Raw genomic sequence first — 26,876 nt, 5'->3', positions numbered from 1 at the left:
GACCTTGGGATTGTGACCTGAGCTGAAGTCGAACACTTAACCTACTGAGCCACCCAGGCACTCCATTTTCATAAAAATTTTAAATCAACTTGTCAACGTCTACAGTAAAACCTTGCTGGAATTTTGATTGGTATTGCATTGAAAGTATGGAACATTTGTGGAGAACTGATGTCTTAACAGTATTGAGTATTCCATCCCACAAACATAGAATATGTATTTTTACATAAATATTGCTCATTTTTTCTCAGCAATGTTTTATTTTCAGTACAAATTCCATGTATATATTTTATTAGGTTTATTCTAGATACTTAGTTTTTTGATGCTATTATAAAGTACGTATATTTTAAATATTGATATCTAATTGTTTTATTGTATTTAGAAATACAATTGAGTTTTGTATATTGGCTTTGAATTCACTGTCCTTGATAAATTCACTTATTAATTTGAAAAAGTTGGAAAAAATAAGTCCCCATGAAATTTTATATACATAATTTACCTATGACTCATGTAATTTTGCTTTTTTCTTTCCAATATATATGTAAACTTTTTATTTTTTTCTTACATTATTATGCTGGCTGTGACATCCAGTGCAATGCTGAATATAAGTGGTGATAATGTATATCCTTGCTTGATTCTTGATCTTAGGGATCAAGATCATTCTGTGTGCTTTGCTAGCTTTTGGATTGTTATAGATACTCTTTATCAGATTGAAGAAGTTCCTTTTTAATCTTAGTTTGCCAATAGTTTTTATTATAAATGGATATTGAAAATTATCATTAAGGGCTTTTCTGTATCTATTGAGATGAAGGTTTTTCCCCCTTATATTGTTAAATATGATGAAATTTGTGATTTATTTTTGAATATTCCCTTCATGGCATAAAATCTTGGTCGTGTTTTTATCTTTTTATATTCTGCTGGATTCAAGTTGTTGATGTTTAATATTTTGACATCTATGTTCATGTATGTGTAAAAATTGGTTTCAATTTTCCTTTCTTGTAATATTATTTTAAGGTTTTAGAATCATGTTATGGCTGGCCTCATAAAATGAATTGAAGATTTTTTTTTCACTCCCTTTGATAGAGTTTATGCATGATTGGAATGATTTCTTCTGAGAATTTATTAGTTATTCTAAATTAGTGGAGTTTTCTTTGAAGGAAGTTTTAAAAAAATGGGATTCAATTTCTTTAATAGTTATAAGATTATATTTTCTTTTTCTTGTGTGTGTTTTCAAGGAATTTGTCTTTTTCATATGAGTTGTCAAATGTATTTGCCTAAAGACTTTATTAGTTTTCTTTTTGATTTCTAGTTTAATTTCACTGTGGCCAGAGAACATCTTCTGTATGATTCCAGTCCCTTGAAACATTTTGAGACTTGCTCTATGGCCCAGTTTATGGTGTGTTTTGATAAACACTCCACGTGAACTTTATTTTTTTAATAAAGTTTATTTATTTATTTTGAAAGAGAGAAAGAGAGTGGGTAGGGGCAGAGAGAGAATCCCAAGTAGGCCCTGTGCTATTAGCGCAGAGCCCAATGCAGGGCTTGAACTCACAAACTGTGAGATCATGACCTGAGCCAAAACCAAGAGTCAGACGCTTAACCGACTGAGCTACCCAGGAGCTCCATTCCATGTGAACTTTAGAAGGGTATGTATTTTGTAGTTGTTAGGTGTGTGTTCTGTATGTGTCAACTAGGTCAATTTGGTTATTCACTTCTTCCAATCTTCTATATACTTTCTGATTCGTGTGGTAGGTAAGAAAGGGTATATCAATTTTAATTTTAATTTCTTTTATTGTGATATTTTATTGGGATTTAATGAAATTTCATATATTAAAAGCCATTAGTGTTTCTTTGTGAACTGACTGTTCCATATCTCTTGTGGTTTGCCTTTTAACTTTATTTATAATGTGCTTTATTATATTGGAATTTAAAATTTTTATTTGTCAAGGTTTTACTTGTTCTTTTGTGGCTTTTGTGTTTTGCATTTCTTAAGGTTTCTCTTATAAGTACAGTTAATCTATATTTTCTTCTAATACACTTATAATTTATTTTTCATTTACTTCTTTAAGAAATAACCAACAAATTGTCCCTATACAATTTGTTGAATAATAATAACAATAACAACTACCATTTATTGGGTGATTGTTGCATACTATGCATTGTTCTCCAGTAGCTTACGTATACTTAGTCACTTAGTTCTCACAATTACCTTTTGACATCAGTACTTTTATTCCCATTTCACAGATAAGGAAACTGAAATACAAAAGAGGTTTAGTAATTTGTCCAAGGTTGCTGTATCAGTCTGGGTCTAACTAGGAGACAAACCACACAGTAGATAAAATAGAAGTTTAATATAAAGGATGATTAAACAGTGATAGGAGAGTAACTATATAAAGATGGAATGAAAACTCAAAATGTGTTCTAGGGCAGAGGTAGAATACCCAAGTAAGGATAGACTTGAAAGGAGATTCAGACATCAGTAAAGAAGGTATGGTTGCAGCTCACTGTGGGGCAGAGTAGTTGTTGGGTTACCCAGGCCACAGTCACTGTGAGACCAGGAACAATCCTGTGGGGCACATGTGAGCTCAAGCTGGTGGGCAGATACACAGGGGTCAGGAAACTATGGGAACTGAACCTCTGTTGCACAGGATAAAGATTGGGCTTTTGGCTCACGAGGCAGTGTTCCCCATAGGACACTTTGCTGTTTGTGCTTGTGAGGCTGAGAAGGTGTGTGACTTGAGCTGGGCACAGTCCTGTTCTTTCTGGGGCTGTCAGCTATGCCGTTGTAGTTTGAATCAGGAGCTGGGGAGAACATGTGGTGGCCAAATGCTGGAGAAAGCTGCACTCTGCAGGCCCTTAGCACTGGGGAATACCATGTGGGCCAAATAGTGAAGAAGAACTGACATTCTGCAAGCCTGGCTAAGAAGGCACTGTTCCTTGTGCAGTATGTCTCCAGTGCCCTCTACTGATAAAGTTACCGGTGTGCCAGCTGGCAAAAGGAACACATTTAAAGGGTTCATATCTATTTCCACAGGTCAGGCAATGAAGGGAGAATCTGTAGGTGAGAAGTAATAGATTGATAGCCAGTACAGTTATAAAACAGTCTGACTCCCATCACTCTGTGTTCTTTCTACCTCTCACATAGAGTCTATCTTTTCATACTCATTTGAACTACTGTCTGTGTCATGGATTAAATGTCCAAATGCATGTGTGTCTGTGTCTGAATGGTAGCTTTATTCTATTCAATTGATGTATTTGTCTGTTTGTACCCAAATCACACTCGCTTAATTAAGAATAGATTTTAGTAAGAAATGGTATCTTGTAAGGTAAATATCTCTTCATTTTTTCCCAAAGTGTTCTCTTCCTGATGAGTTTAAGAGTCAGCTTGACATACATCATAGAAATCCTTTTGAAGTTTTGATGGAGAATTTGTTGATTTGAATTTTTAACTTGATTTGACAATTATTAAAGTGTTTATAATATTGAATCATCATATACAGAGATGTAAAATTTTTTTTTAATGTTTATTTATTTAATTTTGAGAGACAGAGCAAGCATGAGTCAGGGAGGGACAGAGAGAGAGGGGGAAAGAGAATCCCAAGCAGGCTCCGTGCTGTCAGCACAGAGCCTGATGCTGGGCTCAAACTTAAGAACCATGAGATCATGATCTGAGCTGAAATCAAGAGCTGAATGCTTAACTGACTGAGCCACCCAGGCACCTGTGCAGAGATATAGTTTAAGAGCTAGTACATGTTTTTGTTGCTTAGCTAAATGATTTTGTTTTGAGGCAATATAGTGACTTTAATTTGAGTTTTTATAGTCTCTTTATATCCCACTACTGATTTTTTTCTTTTTTTGGCATTAATGATATCCTGAGAGGCATCCATTGATTAGTGGTTAAGGGTATGGTCTCTGGCATTAGCTGCTTCTGTTAAAATCTTAACACTGTGTTTCATTTTTTCTCATTGCCACGTAATATTCCATTGTGTATATAAACCACAATTTCTTTATCCATTCATCAGTTGATGGACATTTAGGCTCTTTCCATAATTTGGCTATTGTTGAGAGTGCTGCTATGAACATTGGGGTACAGGTGGCCCTATGCATCAGTACTCCTGTATCCCTTGGATAAATTCCTAGCAGTGCTATTGCTGGGTCATAGGGTAGGTCTATTTTTAATTTTCTGAGGAACCTCCACACTGCTTTCCAGAGCGGCTGCACCAATTTGCATTCCCACCAGCAGTGCAAGAGGGTTCCCGTTTCTCCACATCCTCTCCAGCATCTATAGTCTCCTGATTTGTTCATTTTGGCCACTCTGACTGGTGTGAGGTGATACCTGAGTGTGGTTTTGATTTGTATTTCCCTGATAAGGAGCGACGCTGAACATCTTTTCATGTGCCTGTTGGCCATCCAGATGTCTTCTTTAGAGAAGTGTCTATTCATGTTTTCTGCCCATTTCTTCACTGGGTTATTTGTTTTTCGGGTGTGGAGTTTGGTGAGCTATGGCCTTTGGTAGCAACGTGGATGGAACTGGAGAGTGTGATGCTAAGTGAAATAAGCCATACAGAGAAAGACAGATACCATATGGTTTCACTCTTATGTGGATCCTGAGAAACTTAACAGGAACCCATGGGGGAGGGGAAGGAAAAAAAAAAAAAAGAGGTTAGAATGGGAGAGAGCCAAAGCATAAGAGACTGTTAAAAACTGAGAACAAACTGAGGGTTGATGGGGGGTGGGAGGGAGGAGAGGGTGGGTGATGGGTATTGAGGAGGGCACCTTTTGGGATGAGCACTGGGTGTTGTATGGAAACCAATTTGTCAATAAATTTCATAAAAAAAAGAAAAAAAAACAAAAAAAACAAAAAAAAAAACTGAGAACAAACTGAGGGTTGATGGGGGGTGGGAGGGAGGGGAGGGTGGGTGATGGGTATTGAGGAGGGCACCTTTTGGGATGAGCACTGGGTGTTGTATGGAAACCAATTTGACAATAAATTTCATATATTGAAAAAAAATAAATGCTGTTTTATATAAAAAAAATCTTAACACTGTGATCTTGGGTGGGTAACTTAACCCTCTGTGCAAATATTTCCTCAGTAATCAGGTTTCGTAAGTATACTTGTATGATAGAGTTGAGAGATCAGTGAAATAACCTGATACATTTAAGGGTTTGGCAGTGAGCCTGGCATATATTAGATACTGAGTTACTATCACTATCTTCGGTCATCATCACATTGTCATATTTGTCATTGTCATTGTCATCATGGCACCGTTTTTCACACTAACACTTGCTGTCCTATCATCCCTTCCATATATACATCCTCTTCTCACTTTTCTTCACATTCTGTTTTCTGTTCTGGAAACAATCTGAACCATATTTTAGGTTACCAACCTGTATATACTTGACCTCTTTTCCCCACTCTTACCCAATTTGTAGGATATTCTCTTTATTCTATCTCTCCTGTAGGTGAGATTTAAAATTTTTGGCCATTAATTCCTCCTCCTGTGTTTGTAATCATGTTTATGCTTTAGAGGAAATTCAATTTTTGGTAGTAGATGCCACACTTTCATTACTTTTTTTATTCTATTCTGAAATCTACTAACAAGAAACCTAATTTAAGTATATATTTCAAATTCAGTCTTTGCTGCTGTAGCACATGACAAAACTGAGAATGTATGTTTTATATTCTTGCATCTACTAGGTATTCATATGTTTGTTGATTTTATCCTTATTGTTCATGATAATTGAGGGTTTTCATTAGTATGTATATAAGAGTTTTCTAAGATATTTTAAAGTTGTTTTATTGAAACACCACAAAACTGAGTGGGAAACTTGAAGGCATTTTTCTGACTCCATTTTCTGCCAATTTTATTTTATAGGAATCAAGAACCCAGTCTCAGTTGCAAACAGACTCTTGTGTGAAGGGCAGAAGGGCAAGCTCTCGGCTGGCCGAATTCCTCCCTGGTAACAGCTTTGTTCTGCCTGACTTTCCCTGGGTCTTTGGTCTTTGGTGCATGCGGTGTTTGAAGGCTATTTTTATCCACAGAAGGCTGATGCTATTGGTTACACACCAGCAGTAGCTTGCCTTTGAGAGGAAGACACACTTTGTTCTGTAATCTTGGAACATTTTGTACTTGATAGAGCTTCAGATGGAATAGAATATTACAGATTAAAGCAGAAAAGAAATCAGAGTTAATTTTTGGTTTTGTAGTTGATTACAGAGATGTTTTTGCTGTTACTAAGTGCACAGTTGGGTCTTTTATTATGAAACTTTAAAAATTCAGAGTCCAAACTGATTTTAATTTTGAGATGATCTTAGACTAAAAGTACTTAATTTTTCTCTTCTGGAGAAACACACTGTGATGTTAAGATTAGTAAGATTACATCTTTTCTCCAACATTAACATACAGTTTTCATTAAAAAAAACTTTGAACTTTTGAAGTATTTATAAATGTAGAATGAACACGGTGAAAAGCCCTCATGAACCTTATACCTGGCTCCAATAATTACATTGTTTTTGCCCTTCATCTGTTTCACTTATCTTTCTTTTTCCTTTTTGCAGTATTTTAGTTTTTATTTAAAGAATTTTTTAAAGTTTGTTTGTTTGTTTGTTTGTTTATTTATTTATTTATTTATTTATTTAAAGCAGTCTCTACACCCGACATGGGGCTTGAAATCATGACCCCAAGATCAAGAGTCATATCCTCCTCTGACTGAGCCAGCCAGGTGCCCCTTTCCTATAGTATTTTAAAGCAAATCCTTGACATCATATTTTTTACCCTTAAATAATTTTGTAAACTTCTCTGTTTGCAAAACAACCACTATCCTATTAGTATGCCTAATAATAGTAACAAATATGCTTCAATGCCATTGCATACTCAGTATATCTTCTGCATGCCTGGGTGTGTAGGTTATATTAATGTGTGTGTTGAAAATTGTGATATTACTGTACCACTTTATTTGACTGTTATAATTTGAAATCATAGAAAATAAATTGACATAGTTTTGAAAAATCTTGAAACTTTTTACCCAAATATACTCAAGTAATCCTTTTAATCATATACTTCTCAGGTGTGTTTAATTGTGATGCTAGAAAGGTCAATTATAAAAATTTTCAGAGAAATATAATTTTTAATATTTGTGTCTTCAACAAAACAAGGAGAAGGAGAAGCAGATGTGAAATTTTGAGATTGTTTATAATATGTCTGGTTGATACCAGTAAGTTTACTTTTATAAATCTGAAAGTAGGAAAAATGTTTAGAAAATTCTTAGACTTTTCTCATAATTTGTATAAAAACCATGCTATTTTTTTAACTGGTATGAAGTCCACTAACCCAAAATTTACTAAGTTTTCTTTAATACATACACAGAGTCCTACTGGATAGGACTTATTTTGAGGGAAGTAGTAGATGTAAAGAGATTATCTCCGGATTCATATTTTCCTCAATGTTGATTTAAAATGTTCTGTTTTCTTTCACCCATATTTGCTACTGTACGTAAATTAGCATAATTAATTCTAAACCAATTAGAAGGCACATGTAGGGAGGAAACAACAATAAAGTTGTTTTAGTTGACAAGAAAAATAGCATAAACCTTGTGACAAGTATTTTACAGTTCATCTGCAAATCATCATAATCCCATTCCCTGCACTACTCCTGGCATTTATCAAGTTGTTTCTTAAGTTTATATGGAGGAACAAGTGTACAACCATAGATAGCCAAGACATTTTGAAACAGACCAAAGAGTTGGACTTATCTAAAAGCTATCCTGATACCTCATAGTATTATCATAATTAAAACAGGAAACAGATTGACAGAGGTATAGGGATATATATATAGAAAAAATCAGTAGGACTGAACTGGGAGTCCAGAAGCAGACCAAGTATGGAATTAAATTTAGTCTCTCCTAAATGTCATCTCAAAGTATTGTGGGGGAAAAAACGATGGCATATTAAATAAATTGTGTTGGGACAATTGGCTACCTAGTGGATAAAAGTTAATTTAAATTCCTCTGTCATACCATTCAAAAAAATAAAATTCAAACATGAGGTTAAAAAAAGCTTAGTATAAAATTTTTTTAAGAAAAAAATGAGAGATTATGATAATGACTACAGGGTAGCAAAGACCTTATTAAGATTAAAAATTAAGGCTAAAATATGGAAACATGACAAGTGAAAATGTCTAGCGTTATACAACTGAAGGTACTATGATCTGAATTAAAAGACATTATGGCCTTTGGAACTGAGGACAATTATTTGCAGTGTAAGTAGCAAAAAAAAAAAATAGTAACCATGTTTAAGAACTATGAAATATTAAGACAAAGATAGCCTCAACTTTAAAAATTGGTAAGCAGTACAAATAGGCAGCTTATAGAAAATAAAATATTAATGGTATAAAAGTGCCCAACGATAATCAGGGAATTGTGAATTAAAATAAGTGGTATTTTCATGTTATTTAAAGTAGCAAAATTAATAAAGACGAATGTTACCCAGTGTTGTTGAGGTTATGGAAAAAACAGGTTCTTTGTTCTACTAGTGGTAGGAACATAGATTTATATGGCCAGCTGAGAGACATTTTGTTATTATTTATTAATGTAAAAAATTGAAAATGCACATGCTATGTGCTCCAGCAATTCTGTCCTGGGACAGAACACTTTCACGTGTACACAGGAGGGCTTCTATAGCACAAGAAGCATACAGCAACACTGCTTCTGGTGTATAAAATGTAAACAATCTAAATGTCCATCAATGGCTAAATAGACTGTTTTCTAGTCATATTTTGAATAATCTGCAGTATTGAAAGGGAGAAACATTTATATATAGTAAAAATGGATAGATCTGTATATTGTAAACAAATCAAATTGCTGTATGATATATTCAGTTTAACTTATGTTTTCTTAAAAAAATACAAAATAATGTGATGTTTATAAATAAGAATACCTGTTTCCTACCATCCAGTTTGGGAAATAAAATATTACAGAGTGATTTGAAGCTTCCTAGATGGATCCCTTTCTAATAACATCCTTATCCTTCCCATTGTCCCACACCCTTACCCTGATTTTGCCTCTGCTCCTGCTCCTATGTAACAGTTGTCTTGAATTTAAGCTTCTCTTATTCCCATGTATTCCTTCATAATATTGCAACATAAATGGTTCTCTAATTTTTTAAGGCTACATATATATGTACATAGATGTACAAAGAAGGTCTGCAAAGGAGGTTACCAAAGTCACTGTGATTACCTCTGGGAAAAGAGGAAGGGAGGGAACAAGATGAAGCAATTGTCAAAGGGTACATGTGCAATATTTTTATATTTTACAAAGATAAAATACGTGGGAAAAAGTGATGGCCTTTATGGTATAGTGATGCTATACTTGTCTGGAACTAGTTGTCTTATTTTATCATCTATATAGTTCTTCAGCTTTGTTCTTTGTTTTCAGAATTGTTTTGACCATTTCAGGCATTTTGCATTTCCATATGAATTTTAGAATTAAGCTGCCAGTTTCTATAAATACCCTGCTCGAATTTTGATTAGGATTGCAACATATTCATTTATTAAAGTCTTCCTTAGCCTGTCTGAACAGTTTTATAGTTTTCACTGTACAGGTCTTGCAAAGCTTTTATCGAATTTATACTTCAGTATTTCATCCTTTTTGATACCATGATAAATTATATAAATAATAAATGTTACTTTCCAATTATTCCTTGCCAATATAGACATATGATTGATTTTATTACATTGATATTCTTTCCAGAGAATTTGCTAAATTCATTTGTTCTGTAGTACTATTTTTATAGATTTGATAAGATTTTCTATATAGATAGTAATGTCTTCTGAGAATAAAGATTGTTTTACTTCTTCCCTGTTTTTCTAATCTGGGTTACTTTAACTAATTTCCTTTTCTTTATTATAGTGGCTGGGACCTCCAATGCAATGTGGAATAGAAATGTGAGAGTGGGGGAAACAAAAGAAATGTGAGAGTGGGCATCTGTGCCTTGTTTGTGATCTTAGGGTAGAATTGTTTGGTCTTTTACCCTTAAGTATGATGGTTACTGTAGGTTTGTCATAGATGTTCTTTATTATGCTGAGAAAGTTCCCTTCTTGGTGTTCTAAGAGTTTTTAATAGGAATGGGTGTTGTACTTCTTCAAATGCTTTTCTGCATCTATTAAGATGGTCTTACAATTTTTCTTACTTGGTCAATTAGTGATTGGTTGATTTTCAACTGTTAATGCATTCCTGGGATAAATTCCACTTGGTCATACCGTGTTATCCTTTTGATACATTGTTGGACCCAATTTGCAAAGATTTTGTAAAGAATTTTTATAATATATGAGATACATTGGTCCATTGTTTTTTTCTCTTGTCTTTGGATTGGGTTTATTTTGTTTCTTGGATATATAGGGATACATACTTTATCAAATTTGGAAAATTTTTGGCTATTATTTCCTCAGATATTTTTTCTGACTCCTCTTTCATCCTTTAGGACTCCAATTGCATGTGTATTTGAGCTCTTGTGGCCCTGCAGGTCACTGATAATTTATTTACTTTTTCCATTCATTTTTCTCCTTGTTTCATGTTGAATAACTTCCATTGCTGTTTTCAAGTTCACTAGTTATCTTTCTATAATATCTAATCGCTTGTTAATCCCATCTACTTTGTTTTTCATCTCTGACTTTGTAACATCTCCAGAAGTTTGATTTGCAGCTTTAGAAAATGTCTTCCATGTATCTACTTAACATGTTTAATCTTTCCTGTAGCTTCTTGAACATATGAATAGAGTTATAGTAACTTATAATATCTTTGTTTACTAATTTGCTATCATCTGTCATTTCTGAGTTGTTTTCAGTTGAATGATTTCTTTCATTATAGGTTGCATTTCCTTGCTTATTTGCATGCTTGGTAATTTTTTATTGCATTTGAGGCATTGTGAATTTTACTTTATTTGGTGCTGGATATTTTTATATTTTAATAAATATTCTTGAGTTTTATTCTAGGATATAGTTATTTAAAGACAGGCTCATCCTTTCAGGTCTTACCTTATACTTTGTTACATGTGACTAGAGAAGCATTTTGCCTTGAGCTAATTTTATTTTGCTATTGGGGCAAAACTCTTCTGAGTACTATAACAGATGTACCTAGAATGAGGTTTCTTACTTTGACTGATGGGAGCAGGAGCTGTTCCTGGCCTTTGTGAACTTGGGGCTTGTTTGCTCTAAAATTTTTGTGGTAGTCTTTCCCGCACTTTGGGTGGTTTCTTATTACACATACACTCATCTCTACTTAGCTGAAGACTAGAGGGGACTCTGTAGATGTCCGAGTCCTTTTCTGTGCAGCTCTCTCCTCTCTGGTATTCTGCCCTGTGAACCCTGGCTGTCTGGGCTTCTTTGGATGCCCAGCTCTTTCTCTTCAACTGAGAAACTGCTGGGCTTTGCCTGAATTCTTCCTGGGCCATGGCCTGGAAACTCTCTAGGCAGTAAGCTGGGTCAGTCATAGGGTTTACCTTGTTTGTTTCCTTTCTCTCAAGATCACTGTCCTTATGTTGCCTACTAATGTCTGAAAACTATCATTTCCTGTATTTCTGATTTTTAAAATAATTTCTTCAGATAAGGGTGTAAATTTGTTCTCTGTTATGCCATCTTGTCCAAAAGCAGAAATCTCTCATGTTCCTGGAAGTTCACCGTACACCTCTAGTAATTGAGAAAAAAACAAATTCTTTTGGTGTCCTAAATCAACAAAACCAACTTTATCATGTTTTTAATTTGAGTTTATTTTCATATGACCCTAATAACTCTAGTTATCTAATTAGTGTAATAATAATAGCTAACATTTATTGCATTTGTACACTATTTCAGGCACTGTTTTATGTGGTTTGCATGTATTGACTCATAAAAATTATACAGTGATTTATGAGGGTAAGACATTTTGCAGATAATGAAACTGGGTCCCATACTTGACCACTGTTAGTTAGGCTATTAGGAATTTATGGAGTCCTTCCATATCACATTAGAAGCAGCAGATTAGAAGTAAGGGTAGAATAGAATCCTTTTATAATAATGAGAAGTTACTGTGTATACTCATGTAGTTATTTATTCATTTTTCAATTCACTCAGCAAATATTTATTGTTCATTTTCTCTATGCCAGGCATAGAGGTACAAAAACTATCAAAAGCAGATGGAAGACTTAGAAATCATGGTCCTCTGGTGTCATCTGTCACCACTCTATGGGGATAGCAAGACATTATATATAATGAATGTTTTTTTTTAGGAAGTCTTTAAAAAGTTCATTGGGGCGCCTGGGTGGTTCAGTTGGTTGAGCGCCCAACTTCAGCTTGGGCCATGGTCTCGCAGGTTTTGAGTTTGAGCCCACGTCAGGCTCTGTGCTAACAAACAGCTCGGAGCCTGGAGCCTGCTTCAGATTCTGTATCTCTCTCTCTCTCTCCCTCCCCTGCTCATGCTCTGCCTCTCTCTGTCTCTCAAAAATAAATAAATGTTAAAAAAATTAAAAAAAAATTAAATAAAAAGTTCATTTATCTGCATACCTTATTTTTTGGTTATAGCCACTAAGATATGTTGTATTGTTTAAGTAGTAGTGTTTGGTCAGATTAGTAGAGTATTTGATATTTTTATAAACTTGGTGGGCCAACCTTCATAAACTATGTCACATTTACTCAAGTTTCTATATTTTATTTTATAGCTTGGATCTTTCTTCTTCCATTATGATAGGGTATAGCTTTGACAGGTATTATCATTTAGAACAAGGGATTGGCAAGCTATGGCTTATGGGCCAAATCTGGTCTGCTGCTTGCTTTGTAAATAAAGTTTTATTGGGACACAGCCATACCCATTTGTGTATGTATTGTCTGTGGCTGCTTGTACACTCAAAGGCCAAATTGAGTTGTTGCAAAAGAGACATTCTGGCCAGAAAACCGACCTATTTACTATCCCATCCTTTACACAAAAACTTTGCTGACTCCTAATATAGAAGTTATAATTTTTGGAAATTATGTTTCTTTTCATGAAAAAGGGAAAGCCTGACAAACATTGTTTTATGTTTAGTATAAATGAAACCTAAGGTGCTCATTTGACGCTAGGATTTTCTTCAGAGGCAAATTTAGCTTTTGGTACATTTTCTTAAAATACTATTTAAATACTATTTAATCTATTATATTTCATAAATTCATTCAAATTTGTACTACTTTTGTTGTGTGAATGTGAAAAGACAATTAAAAAAATCTAAAGATTTTTATTCAGAAAGTATAGATTTAGTTGGATAACAATAGTAGAAAAAATTTTCTAAGACAACCAGAGAAATGTGAACATTGATGAGATATATTTTGATTCTAAAGATTGTTTATTTTTTATGTGTCAATTGCTTATGCTGAGGTTGTTTTTTAAAAATTCATTTTTTAAATTAAAATAAAAATTGAAATTAAATTAAAAATGGTTTCAAAGAGTTACGTGCTTATTGTTTAATTTGGTTGTTAACATGTTATTTCCAAATACAGCAAGTTCTCCTTTATTTGCACTTTGTGTATAAGCTTTTAATGATCAATAGCCATTAATTTGTCTTTCATCAGTTTTATATATTTATGATGAACAAAGAAGCAACAGATAAAATAGATAGAAATCAGTTTTAAGTCCAAAGAAATAACTATCATTTTCTCCTCTATCTTTCTTTTCCAGAATAATATATTTTGATTATTGGGATCCCTGAGCAATCTTGAGAGCTTTCTGAATCACGAAATGACACTTTTTAGACTGATTATGGAGTCATGGTTCTCTGGAAATGGGTGGTTGCCAGCCATGAGATTGCAGTTCGCATCTTGTATTTGCGCCCATAGCCCTTGCCTGGACCTTGACTGTGCTAGTGCTTGCTGCAGCAGCCAGAGGGCAGCTTGGAGGAGGTTTCATTCCCCCCACCCCAGGGCTGCTTCCAGTAGAGTGTTGCTGCTTTTTGTTTTACATCACTGTGAGACTTGTTTTAATGTAAATTGCATTGGGTAAAACACCAGGAAAATACTGTCCCTTAAGGAATTTTGACCCCCTAGCTTATTATTACTTGTTTAATATCTTGCCAATGTTTGTTTAATGCTTAGTATGCTTTAGGCACTCTTGTAAATGCTTGGGTATGTCAATGAAAAAACAAAGATTCCCATTTTTACGAAGCTTACAGTTTATTTGAGGAAGATAGAAATAAATAATAGACATATAAATTATAAAGTGTATAGTATGTTAGAAGGTGAAAAAAATGTGAAAAGAATAGAATGACAGGGATTGAAAGTCCTAGTTAGGGGAATACAGTGTGTTGGGTACAGTTTTTTTTTTTTTTAGGTTTATTTATTTTGAGAGAGACTGAGTGTGAGTGGGAGAGGGGCAGAGAGAGGGAGAGAGAGAATCCCTAGCAGGCTCCATGCTGCCAGCGCAGAACCTGACACGGGGCTTGAACTCACAAAACTGTGAGATCATGACCTGAGCTGAAACCAAGAGTCAGAAGCTTAACCAACTGAGCCACCCAGGTACCTCATGTTGGGTACAGTTTAAATAGGCCTCCTCAAAGGAGACATTTGAGCAGATGAGGGAATATGCCATTTGGGAAATAAGGAAGAGCCTAATAGAGGGAACATTCAGGGTGAATGCCTTGAGGCTGGAGGTTCCTTGACATGTTTGTGTTTTTATAGGAGGCTGGAGTAGGGTAAGCAAAGGGGCAAGGGGAGTAAGAGATGAGGTAAAGAGGGAGCAGAAAGGATCAGAGATCACTTGAGAGCTTGTATGAAGACTCCAGTGTTTACACTAGAGTTCTCATGAGAGGTTTTGCAAGTTTTGAGAGGAGGGATATAGTTTTTGTCTGACTTGTGTTTTACAAGGATGTCAGTGGCCAGTGAGCATAGACTGGGGCAGGGAGCAAAGCAAGGCAAGCATTAAAATATTGAGTCCATTGCAACAATCCAGGTAAGAGATGATGGTAGTTCAGAGAAAGGGGTTAGCAGGGGAGGTGGTGAGAAGTGGTCAGATTCCAGATATTTTACAAAGGTATATTCTATGGGATTTCCTAAACTTGATTGAGGCAAAATTTCCCTAAAAGCTTTCTCCTTGGGGAGTCATAAGACTGAGAAATTGGAATTGATACTGCATGTAATATTCTAGAAAATGAATTTTTGGCATGTTAGTATCATGTAGCTTTTCAGAATTTTAAAATTACTTCGAAAGCACTGTGCCATTCTGTGTGATGATTAACTACTAGACAGGTAGTTTTTGATAGTAGGAAGTCATATATTCAGTGTTCTTATTCATAAGATGGCATCCAAATAGTCAACTTCCTATGAATATTATAAAATGGCTAAGGTATTTTAAAAACTTGCATAGCAGCCAGTGGCAAGTTGGTTTAATTTAGAAGCAATGACTGTTTAAGAAATGAAAAATAAAACTAAGAATATTTTGTAAAATGCCATTGATTCCAGATACTTGGCTTGAACCCAAGATGAAATGGGCGTGCTAAGAATACTAGATTCAGCTCCAAATTTCTGTTCTGATTACTTAATATGCTACTTCGGCATCTCTTTTACATCTTTGCATGGAGAGAAGTTATTTCTTATATCACATTCCTTTTCTGGAAGGAGGAAGTGCTAAAAATGCCATCAGGACAGCTTAACTCACATTCAAGTTTCTATTTCAGTTATTCTTCATTTGAACTTTACATGACAGCTTTTCTTTGCATTTTCTTTGCAGTGGTCTTCATTTGATACAAGAATAGGAGAAACTATTCTCTATTTCAGAATCCTCTAGAATTTAAAAAAAGATATAGAGGTTTGAAGGAGTAAAGTTGTTTATTCTTGTTGGCTCTCTCTCCATATATTGGAAAACAGTTATTGGACTTAACCATTTAGTTTCTCAATAGAACTATTTGGACATTTCTGAGTATCTCCTTAGATTTTGTTTTGCCAGTATGTCATTGGTCTCCTTACTAACAAATGAATCTAAAGACTTCAGTATGCATTACTTTGAGTTTTAGTGTTGGAATGATTAGAAGAACAGAAACAAAAACTAGAGAGCCAAAAACTAATGAGCAGGCATAAGTTCAAGGAAACCCATTACTAGCTGGCTGAGAGCTTTAAGAAGTTGGCTATGGAAGGAGATGAAGTGATTGATTTTTATGGTAACCACTTGCTGTTACTGTGTTAGGGAATGGAGTGGTTAATTATCCTGCATGCCCTTTGAAATCTTTGGAAATAAGTCTTTTACAGTTAGCTAACAGTATCCTTTCATTTACTTCATTATGTTAAAACTTGCAGTTTAGGGCTTAAAAAATTACTTTTGGGACACACCACAGTACTCGCCACAGTAAAAATGATTCTGAGAGTCATATATTTTATAGGTCATTTATATATTTTCGTTGCATTAAGACTTGCAAATGTAAGCACATCTCATTGTTTTTGGGCATCTCTAGATGTACCCACTCATTTTAGGTAGACCCAGGTGTTATAGTAGGTAAGAATACTAAATCTGAGGACATTCACTGATACTTTGACTCTTAACTTGATTAAATGGATTGTGTGACCATGATGATCCAAGATAAATCTTAGTATTTTCCACAGGGAAATCAACTATTTTTTGCATCTCAGGGTGAATTTTGCCGGTTTTTACTTGTTGGTTATTGCAAATGAAATTGTACCATTTCCAATTGTAAAATTTCTAACTTGGGGAAAATGTTTAAATAATTTTGGGGCATGTAGCCATATTGTTATTTTGAGGTAATAAACCTAGAATTATATCTATATGCAAAACATTTTTTCAGTGGCCTTACTATATGATTTATATTACTTTATTGATATAGGAAGAGATGAAACTGAATTTTTAAAAGAATAATTTTTCTGTTGTTAGCTTTTTAGTTGGAGAAGGAGCCTACAGATGGGCAGTAGATCATGGAATACCCTCTTGTCCTCCTAACATCATGACCACAAGTGAGTAAAAATTTTTCAAAATTAAGCTATATTGGCATATATACCTGAAAGTGTTACATTGTTTTAATCCACATGGTACTCTGATATTTAAGGAAGGAAGCTTACATGTTGAAATATTTAAAGTTAAAAGATACATTGAAAGTTATTTGATTTTAAGCCACTTTTTATATTCCTGAAGTTTCCCCCATTCTCATGCTTTTATGGAAGTATTGCTAAAGGATCCCTTTTAGGTTAGTTAATATAATTACTAAGAATAAAACCTTAATACTACCCCCCTCATAGACGGAGAAGAAAACAGAGGTCAGCATTTATCTGTCCTTGATCTGAGGAAGGCCTTCCTAGGGACCAAGTGCAAGAGAAGGAAGAACAAAAGTATGACTACATAAGAGTTAAGACTGAAAGAGTACTTACCATAACACTTACCATGACAAAGTGATACATATCCTTAATCCGGGAGAAGGTATGTCAAATTTAAAACCACACAAATACAAATAATACCCAAAAAGAAAAATGTCATAAAAAGTCATAAATATATAATATAATATAACTAATAGGGAAATTCAAATTAAAAAGAGTACATGTTAAATTTGTTCCCTCTTAATTTCTGAAAGAGTTAAAAATACTGTATTACTGCTCATAATTGTGTGGTGAAATGAACATAATACATTGTAGGTACAAATGTAAATTGGCAGACATTTTAGGGGACAACTAAGTAGTATAGAGCAAAACCTTAAATTTATCCTGCTTGTAGGAACTTGTCATTAGAAATAGAGACAAAGATTTATGTAGTTCTCAATAAGCATTATTAAGAATATCAAAACTAAATGGCAACCAACAGAATGGGAGAAGATCTTTTGCAAATGACATACCAGATAAAGGTTAGTATCCAAAATCTATAAAGAACTTATCTAACTCAACACCCAAAAAACAAACAATCCAGTGAAGAAATGGCAAAAGACATGAATAGACTTCTCCAAAGAAGACATGCAGATGGCCACCTGACACATGAAACGATGCTCAACATGGCTCATCATTAGGGAAATACAAATCAAAACCACAATGAGATACCACCTCACACCTGTGAGAATGGCTAACAGTAACAACTCAGGCAACAAGAGATGTTGGAGAGGATGTGGAGAAAGAGGATCTCTTTTGCACTGCTGGTGGGAATCCAAACTGGTGCAGCCATTCTGGAAAACAGTATGGAGGTTCCTCAAAAAGTTAAAAATAGGACTACCCTACAACCCAGCAATTGCACTACTAGGCATTTATCCAAGGGGATACAGGTGTGATGTTTCGAAGGGGCACGCTCACCCCAATGTTTATAGCAGCACTATCAACAATAGCCAAAGTATGGAAAGAGCCCAAATGTCTATCGATGGATGAACAGATAAAGATGTGGTATGTATATTTACAATGGAATATTACTTGGCAATCAAAAAGAATGAAGTCTTGTCATTGGCAACTATGTAGATGGAACTAGAGGGTATTATGCTAAGCGAAATTAGAGAAATACAAAGATCATATGACTTCACTCATATGAGGACTTTAAGACACGGAACAGATGAAAATAAGGGAAGGGAAGCAAAAATAATATAAAAACAGGGATGGGGACAATACATAAGAGACTCTTAAATATGAGAACAAACAGGTTTACTGGAGGGGTTGTGGGAGGGAGGGTGGGCTAAATGGGTAAGGGGCATTAAGGAATCTACTCCTGAAATCATTGTTGCACTATATGCTAACTAGCTTGGATATAAATTAAAAAATAAAAATAAAAAGCAAAAACAAAAAGCAACAGTTTGTGAAAAAAAAAAAGAATATAAAAAAATTTGAAAAAATCTTAATGCCCAACAGAAAGAAATGTAAGCAAATTATCATACGATGATATGTAGTAACTCGAAATTGTTATCAAGAATAATGTCTGATAATGATTAAATCTAATGACTGAAAAATGAAAAATGAGTTATAAATATTTACATGTGAAATGTAAAAATGTTAAATTTTTATTTTTTGTCATGCTAATCTATGACTATAATTTAAAGAATCAAATGAGAAAATGAGGAATCATTAACTGCGAGGAGTTAAACCAAAAAGGTAATGATTATATATCATAAGAGGTATTTGATAAGGATCAGCTCTTAATAACATTATATTCAAAATGAATAATCATGTAGCTGAATGTTATAGGGAGACTGGCGGGCAGAGAAATATGTACATGGTAGGCAAACAGGGAGTGTTAGAGGTCTAATTCTCATAGTCCCCACCACTAATTCTACCTTAAAATCTTCCCAGTAGCATTTATTTAGTTTTTATGTCAGGCAAACAAATTTGGTCAGTTGATAGTTCCATTTTGTTTTTTCTTGGAGACATGCCAGCTGGCACCTTAAAGTTTAGAATGGGTTCACAGAAAGCCTGCTGACGGATTGTCATCCCTGATCTTTACCTCACTATCATTTTGGATTCCCATTTTGTCTCTCCAACATCAAATTCTCTGATTCCTGAGTCTCATATGTTTGTTTCTTTTTCATTGTATTCCATTACTTGATATATGTAAGACTAGAAATTGTTTTCCCTGGGTTTTGAAGAAATTGTTCTCTCATGTTCTAGTTTCCAGTCTTTCTGTTATGCATTTTGATTCCCAGTTCTTTGTGGTATATTTTTCATCTTTGGAAGGAAGCCTTAATTCCTATGTTCTTCTTATTACAATGAAACATCTTGGGATGGGTCTTTTTAAAATCAGTATGTCTGGTACTCATCCTGAGTACTTTTAATCTGGAAATTCATGTGCTTTATTTTGGGGAGAAATTAAAAAATTGTGTATTAATATCTTCCCTTATCTTTCCTCTTTTTTATTTTTCTAATTTCTATGAATTGGATGTTGGATCTCATGCTCCAATCCCTTGTATCTTTTTCAAAAGTGATTTTTTTCTTCTTTTTGAAATCATTTTTGTCCTACTGTCTCAGAAATGTCTTCAGTTTTGTCTCCTAAACCTTCTACTTCTGATGAATTTATAATTTTGGATTTTATTGTCTTAATTACTAGACATTCATCTGTGATTAATCCTTTTTTTTTTTTTTTTTTTTTTAAATTTTAAGTAAGCTGTATGCCTAGCGTGAGGCTTGAACTCACAACTCCAAGATCAAAAGTTGCATGCTCTATTGACTAAGCCAGCCAGGCACCACACTGACTAATACTTTTAAAATGTAGTGCACTGTTCTTATTTCATGAGCTCAATATTTTTGCTCATCTCTTAGGATATTATGGTTTAAAATTTGCTATCTGCTGTTTCTGCTTCTTTCTTTTTGTTTGTTTCATGCATGTTAGCAAATTTTTCTATCTAGTGACCCCTTGCTGTTTTCACATTTATGAATATGGTACTTAAAAGCCATTTGGAAGCTTTGTGTTTGATGACAGGTCTGGTTGACCTCAAGAAGGGTGGTGTGATCAGGCTCTTTTGTTGGGGGGAAATTCCCAGGTATTCCCCCCAACAAAACCAGTTGTATCTGTTTTCTTTTGGATTAGTGAGAGAGAAATTTTCCCAGGTCTGCCAGGGCTATAGACAGTATTGTGGTGCAGAACAAGGGCAGGGGCTGGAGGTCTCACCTTTCCTGTTTCAGACTTATGTAGAACCCCTGATGTAGAACTTTTGTGTAGAGCCCCTGATGATACCTGTTCCCACTTGTGCTGGATGTACACTAATTCGAGGTCCATATGGTTTAGTCAACCTCATATTTTCTGCGGGCATGAAGGGGGGATTTAGGCATCTCCATGTTTCTTACTGACACTTTCCACCAGTTCTCCTATTTTTAGTCCCAACCTGGCTTTCAGAAATACCAGGTGCCTGGGGCGCCTGGGTGGCTCAGTTGGTTAAGTGTCTGACTTCAGCTCAGGTCACGATCTCACGGTTCACGAGTTTGAGCCCCACGTTGGACTCTGTGCTGACAGCTCAGAGCCTGGAGCCTGCTTTGGATTCTGTGTCTCCCTCTCTTTCTGTCCCTCCCCTGCTCATGCTCTGTCTCTGTCTCTCTCTCTCTCTCAAAAAAATAAACATTTTAAAAAAATTAAAAAAAAAATACCAGGTGCCTTTTATTCTGAGGTCTTGTCGTGTTTCTTTGGAAGGAATTTGTTTACTTTGGAAGAGATTAGTTTGCGTTGTGATGTCTTGGCTACCAGGCATCTGGATTCATCTTCCTCTACTCAATCAGTAACTGTCCATTTGCTTTCTATTTTCTGAAATTGTGTTGCTACTGCCCTTTTTGTCATCATCCCTTATGTATGTCAGTCTTTTTTCTCCCTTCAGTTTCTTTTTGGTAAGATTTTAGTAGGGTGTGAAGTGAACTCATTTATATATTCACTTTGCCAGTTTTACTTCAGAGCATTTATATAAAAAGGTGTTATAAAATCACAATTACTAGATATTTTGCAGGAGGACAAAAATATTTTTGACTAATATATTAGTATCCTCAAAATAAGAAATATATATTTGTTTTATGCCATAAACTTCTTATATAACCAACCAGCAAGAAATATTCTCTGAATAAATAAGGTATTTGAAAGTTGTGTGATTATATTCACACACACACACATATAATATGTATATTATATATAATATATTACAAAAAATCATATTGACCTATGGTAAATTTAGAGGGAGAAATTATAATTATTATTTAGATTAAACATTTTTTTAAATGCTATTCTATATTGGGCACTTGTCTGTTCCTCAGTAAAAATTAGTTTCTATACTTGGTAATGATGTGTTTTAACCTTGACTACCTTTTGTGTTGGTGGGGGGCATAACTGGTGGGTTTTTATCCCCTTTCAGTGTTCCAAAGTTTTCGGAATGTCTTTCTCAGTTTATTCTAAAATAATATTTTACATAGTGTCTCACATACTTAATATTTCATTCCTCTATGTAGATGTAAATTTCTATCTGGTATTATTCCCTTCATCTAGCACAAGCATTTCTGGTAATGTGACAGGTGTCGTGGTGAAAAATGCTGTCAGCTTTCATTATCTGAAAAATATTTATTTTGCCTTTACTTTAAAAATATTAATTTCTTGTGGGATACAGACTTCTAGGTTGTCAGGTTTTTTTTCTTTTAGCACTTTTTTTCCCCTTTTTTTAATTATGGTTAAAAAATGTGACATAAAATTTACTATTTTGACAGTATTTAAGTGTGTAATTTACTGTATATTCAGTGTTATATAACCAGTACGTATTTCCATAACTTTTTTATCATTCCAAGCAGAAGCTCCGTATCTGTTAAACAGAAAATAACCGTTTCCCGTAACCTCCATTCTGCAAAGTCATTCTCTATGATTGCCTGTTCTGGGTACCTTCTATAAGTGTGAATCATACAGTATTTGTCCTTTTGTGTCTGGCTTATTTTACTTAGCATAATGTTTTCAAGGTTCATCCATGTTTGTAGCATGAATTAGAATATTGTTCTTTTTCTCTCCTTTTCAGATTTTTTTTTTAAAGGTTTTTTATCTTTGGTTTTAAAAAGTTTAACCATGGTATGCCTACGTGTGGTTTCTTTGTGCCTAGTTTTTACTGTGCCTGCTGAATCTGTGGTTAATGTTTTCAATCAAATTAGGGAATTTTTGGACAATATTTGTTTAGATTTTTTTTCTGGTTCATAGTCTTCTTCATTTGTTTCTGGGACTTCATTTCTACTTATATGAAAACACTTGATACTGTCACATGTTATTGAAGCTCTCATTTTAGCTGGTTTTTTTTTTTCCCCCTCTGTGCTTTCTGTACTAGTCAAGATTCTCTACTGAAACAGAACCAATAGATCGATTGATCTATCAGATTTATTATTGGCTTTTATATTTAACGCAATTATAGAGGCTGACAAGTCCCAAGATCTTCAGGGTCAGTCAGCAAGCTGGAGACTCAGGAGAACCAGTGGTGTAGTTCCAATCCATGTCCAAAGGCCTAAGAACCAGGAGAGCTAGCTGTGTGCTTCCAGTCTGAAGCCTGGCAGGCTCGAGACTGAGGAAGAGCCAATGTTTTAGTTCAAGTGTAAAGGCAGGAAAAAGTGTTGCAGTTTGAAGGCAGTCAGGAAAAAAAGGATTCTCTTTTATTTAGGGGAGAGTTTGCCTTTTAGTTCTATGAAGGCTTTTGACCGATTGGAATAATTCCCCCTATATTAGGGAGGGCAATCTGCTTTACTCAGTCTACCAGTTTAAATGTTAATCTCATCCTCATCAAACACACCCTCGCAGATATGCCGAGAATGATGTTTGACCAAATATCTGGGCACCCTGTGGCTCAGGCAAGTAGACACATAAAATTAACCAATATGCTTTCATTTGTTGATTTCTGTTGAAATGTCTTCAGGTTCACCAGTCTTTTTTTCTGCAGTGTCCAATTTGATGTGAACCTAATGTAGTTATTTCTTTACAGTGTAAAATATTATGTTTTCATAATATTTAGAACTTTCAGTTCTAAATTCTAAATTTCAGAATATTTAGAACTTTCAGTTCTAAAGTTTACATTTTTTATAAAATTTCTATATTTCTCCTGAAATTCCCTTTGTCTTCACTTATTATACCCATTGTTAACATATTGATTGTTATTTTATTTATTTTTAAAAATGTTTATATCCAGGCACCTGGGTGGCTCAGTCGGTTAAGCATCCGACTTCAGCTCAGGTCATGATCTCACAGTCCATGAGTTCGAGTCCTGTATTGGGCTTTGTGCTGACAGCTCGGAGCCTGGAGCCTGCTTCAGATTCTGTGTCTCCCTCTCTCTGACCCTCCCCATTAAAAATTTTTTTAAATGTTTATTTCTTGAGAGAGTGAGAAAGAGAGTACACATGCGTGAATGCATGGGAGCACGAGTGGAGGACGGGCAGAGAGTGACAGGGAGAGAGAATCCCAAGCAGGCTCCACACTGTTAGAGCAGAGCCCGACAGAGCAGAGCAACCCACGAATCGTGAGATGATGACCTGAGCCGAAATCAGGAGTCAGATGCCTGAGTGACTGAGTCACCCAGGTGCTCCTGTTTATTGCTATTTTAAAATCGTTGATTGCTAATTCTGAAATCTAGGTCACTGGTAGGTCAATTTCTATTGACAGGGTTTTTTTCCTCTTGACTCTGTCACTTTTTTTTGTTTAGTTGTATGTCTCATAATTTGTTTTTTTTGTTACATCTTGGGCATTGTAATGATATGTTGTAGAGACTATGGGCATATTATCTTCCTTTGAATGATGTTGCATTTTGTTTTAGCATGTAGTAAAATTGTAGATCACCTTGATTTTGTTACAGCCTGGTTTTAGACTTTGTGAAAGTGAGTCCATTTCAGCTTTGTTCTTAATTCTAGAGTTAATCCTTAGTACTAGTTTGTGGTTTTTTCCCTAAGATACGGCCTTTCTAGGGTTTCACTTGAAAGTCTCAAGCTTTAAACTTTGTCTCTCCTACAGCAAGTGTTTGTCAAAATCTGTCAGCTTTTCAGCTGTTGTTTTCCTCACTAACCTCTATGGAATCTTGCATCTTATATAAACAGTTAAGGGCTCATTCAAGAATTTGAAGGGATGTTTACATAAACTTGGGGGCTTCCCTTTTTCTGTGTGTGTGGCTTTCTCCTTTCCAGGATTCCTCCCTCAATTTCCAGCTGCTTCAATAGTCCCAAACACTTTCAACTCCACCTGGCAAGACTATAGTTTTCTATTTGAGATCTATTTGCTGTGCCTCTATAGTTTCGACTGTAGTGCCTCATAGAGAAAGCTGTATGAATGTTGATGTCATCCAGTGTGTTTCTTTTCTTTCAGTGGTTGAATCTTCTCCTATTTCTACCAGCTTTTGGTCACTAGTCTTCAAATAGCTTTTTGTTTTTAATTAAAAAAATTCTGACCAGAGTTTCTAATTGTTATTGTTTTGTGGGTTAGTCTCATATAAGCAACTCCATTACCAGGAGCCAGAACCTATGCTTTGTAAATGTGTACTATTAGCAGATATAATAATATAAATAACAAATATAAGTTAACAAATATAACATTTCACATTATAAAAGGGAGTTGATTACTTAAACATTATATTTGTTACTTTTTAATTGTACCTTTTTTACCTTTTTTAAAAAAAGATGTTACTTTTTTTTTTTTTTAATTAGAGCATTCTACATAAACCTTCCCCTTTCCCAGTCCCAGCCTCTCCTGTCCACTCCAGCAGCCACACTTACTTGTTGATTTGCTTCTTTCTGTGTCAACAGAAATGCTGGAATATATAGTATTATTCTTTTTGTTTTAGATAAATGGTATCATACTCTATAGTATTTTTAGTAAGTTTTTAGAGGAGTGATATAATATGATATTTCTTATGTTTTTCATCAGCCAGCAAAATATATTCTGAAATCTATCCATGTTGATATATATAGAAATCAATTAATTTTTAAACTGCTGGATAGCATTTACTATACATTTTTTTTAGCTGTTTCCTTATTGACGAGCATTCACGTTGTTCCTAGGTTTTGCCATTAATGTTGATGATTTCACAAATATTCTTGTACAAATGTGTTTTATTTATCTAGTTGGAAGTAGATTTGCTCACTCAGAATGTACATTTACCATTATCCTGGCTATTGCCAGATTCCTCTCCTAAGAGCTTTTATTTTTTGTCTATTTTTGAGAAATCTGTATTTGTAAAGTTGCTGCCATTATTGACCATAAGGTAGCTCAGAGCATAGGCTTTAGAGGCATACAACTTTGTGTGACCACGGACAAGTTACCTCCAAGAAACTTTTCTCATGGAGAGGTTGTGTTTACTTGAGATAATGTATAAAGAATTCTTATTCCAATCTCTGGCACATAGAATCACTCAAATGTTAACTATTAATATCACTTTTACTATCATTAATGTGTTGGACATGAAAATAATTCTGGTGATATAATTTCATCAGAATTTAATCAGTCTAGCTCTTCAACACTGACTTGTGGTTTTAGTGATTGATCCAACTGGAGTTAGGTGTAACCATTAGAGCAGTGGTTTTCAACTTTGGCTGCACATTAGGATCCCTGGAGAGCTTTGAAAAACTCTGAAGCCTTGGCTGCACCCAAAACCAGCAACTCTGTAGCTGGCACCCGTGCATCTGACGTTTTTAAAGTTTTGCAGGTAATTTCAATATATATTCAATTTTAACATGTCTGAGAGAAAGCTTCTGTGTGTTTTATTTAGTTATTAAAAATTTTTTTTTAATGTTTATTTATTTTTGAGAGAGAGAGAGAGACAGCGTGCGAGCAGGGGAGGGGAAGAGAGAGAGACACAGAATCCGAAGCAGGCTCCAGGTTCTGAGCTGTCAGCACAGAGCCTCATGCGGGGGTTGAACTCACAAACCGTGAGATCGTGACCTGAGCTGAAGTTGGATGCTTAACCCACTGAGCCCCCCAGGTGCCCCAAGCTTCTACATGTTTTTGACTTCTTCCAGAAGACTCATTAAAGTTGAAATTGAAAGTAGTTTTGTTGTCTCTTAGTAAAGACCAATCTTAAATAGCTTGTGCTACAAAGTTGCCACCATCTATTCCTTAATTTTTAGCTGTTTTATGCTTTGATTGGACCTGAGGTACATGTTTATATTAAGTAAAGAGTTGATTGGGGACATTATTATATCCTATCAATTTATGGGTATGATTCTGCTACAAGGAATCCTATTTTTTTTCTATTGGCTGGGTTGTGATTTTAGAGTTCTTCTGCCTTTGAGTAGGATACTTTGAAAGACAACATGATTGATAAAACATTTTATGTACTAATTTTAGAATTTTATTATAACAGGTGTGTGATATATTAGTACTTCACTCTTTAATATGACCAGTTATGCTATTTTAAATTTTTTATTTTTAGGTAATTATAAATTCACATGCAGTTGTAAGAATTAATATAGAGAGATCCCCGTGTACCCTTTGCTCAGTTTCCTCTAATG

The 26,876-nt window shown here is 34.7% G+C and overlaps 1 protein-coding gene across 3 annotated transcripts in view; it reads left to right on the top strand.

The window, feature by feature from the left end:
• The window catches only part of TASP1 (taspase 1), a 274,936-nt gene that overhangs the window by 48,204 nt on the left and 199,856 nt on the right, over positions 1 to 26,876 (top strand). For all 3 annotated transcript variants that reach the window (XR_006300864.1, XM_043602901.1, XM_043602902.1), the window contains 2 exons: positions 5,874 to 5,958; positions 16,870 to 16,949. Coding sequence is in view for 2 of the 3 variants with exons in the window: in XM_043602901.1 (XP_043458836.1) it covers positions 5,874 to 5,958; positions 16,870 to 16,949 (165 nt within the window). In the remaining variant the exon portion in view is untranslated. The remainder of the gene's footprint in view (positions 1 to 5,873; positions 5,959 to 16,869; positions 16,950 to 26,876) is intronic.

The sequence above is a fragment of the Prionailurus bengalensis genome, chromosome A3, assembly GCF_016509475.1.
Source record: "Prionailurus bengalensis isolate Pbe53 chromosome A3, Fcat_Pben_1.1_paternal_pri, whole genome shotgun sequence".
Classification (NCBI taxonomy): Eukaryota; Metazoa; Chordata; class Mammalia; order Carnivora; family Felidae; genus Prionailurus; species Prionailurus bengalensis.
This window is presented reverse-complemented; position numbering and strand designations above follow the sequence as displayed.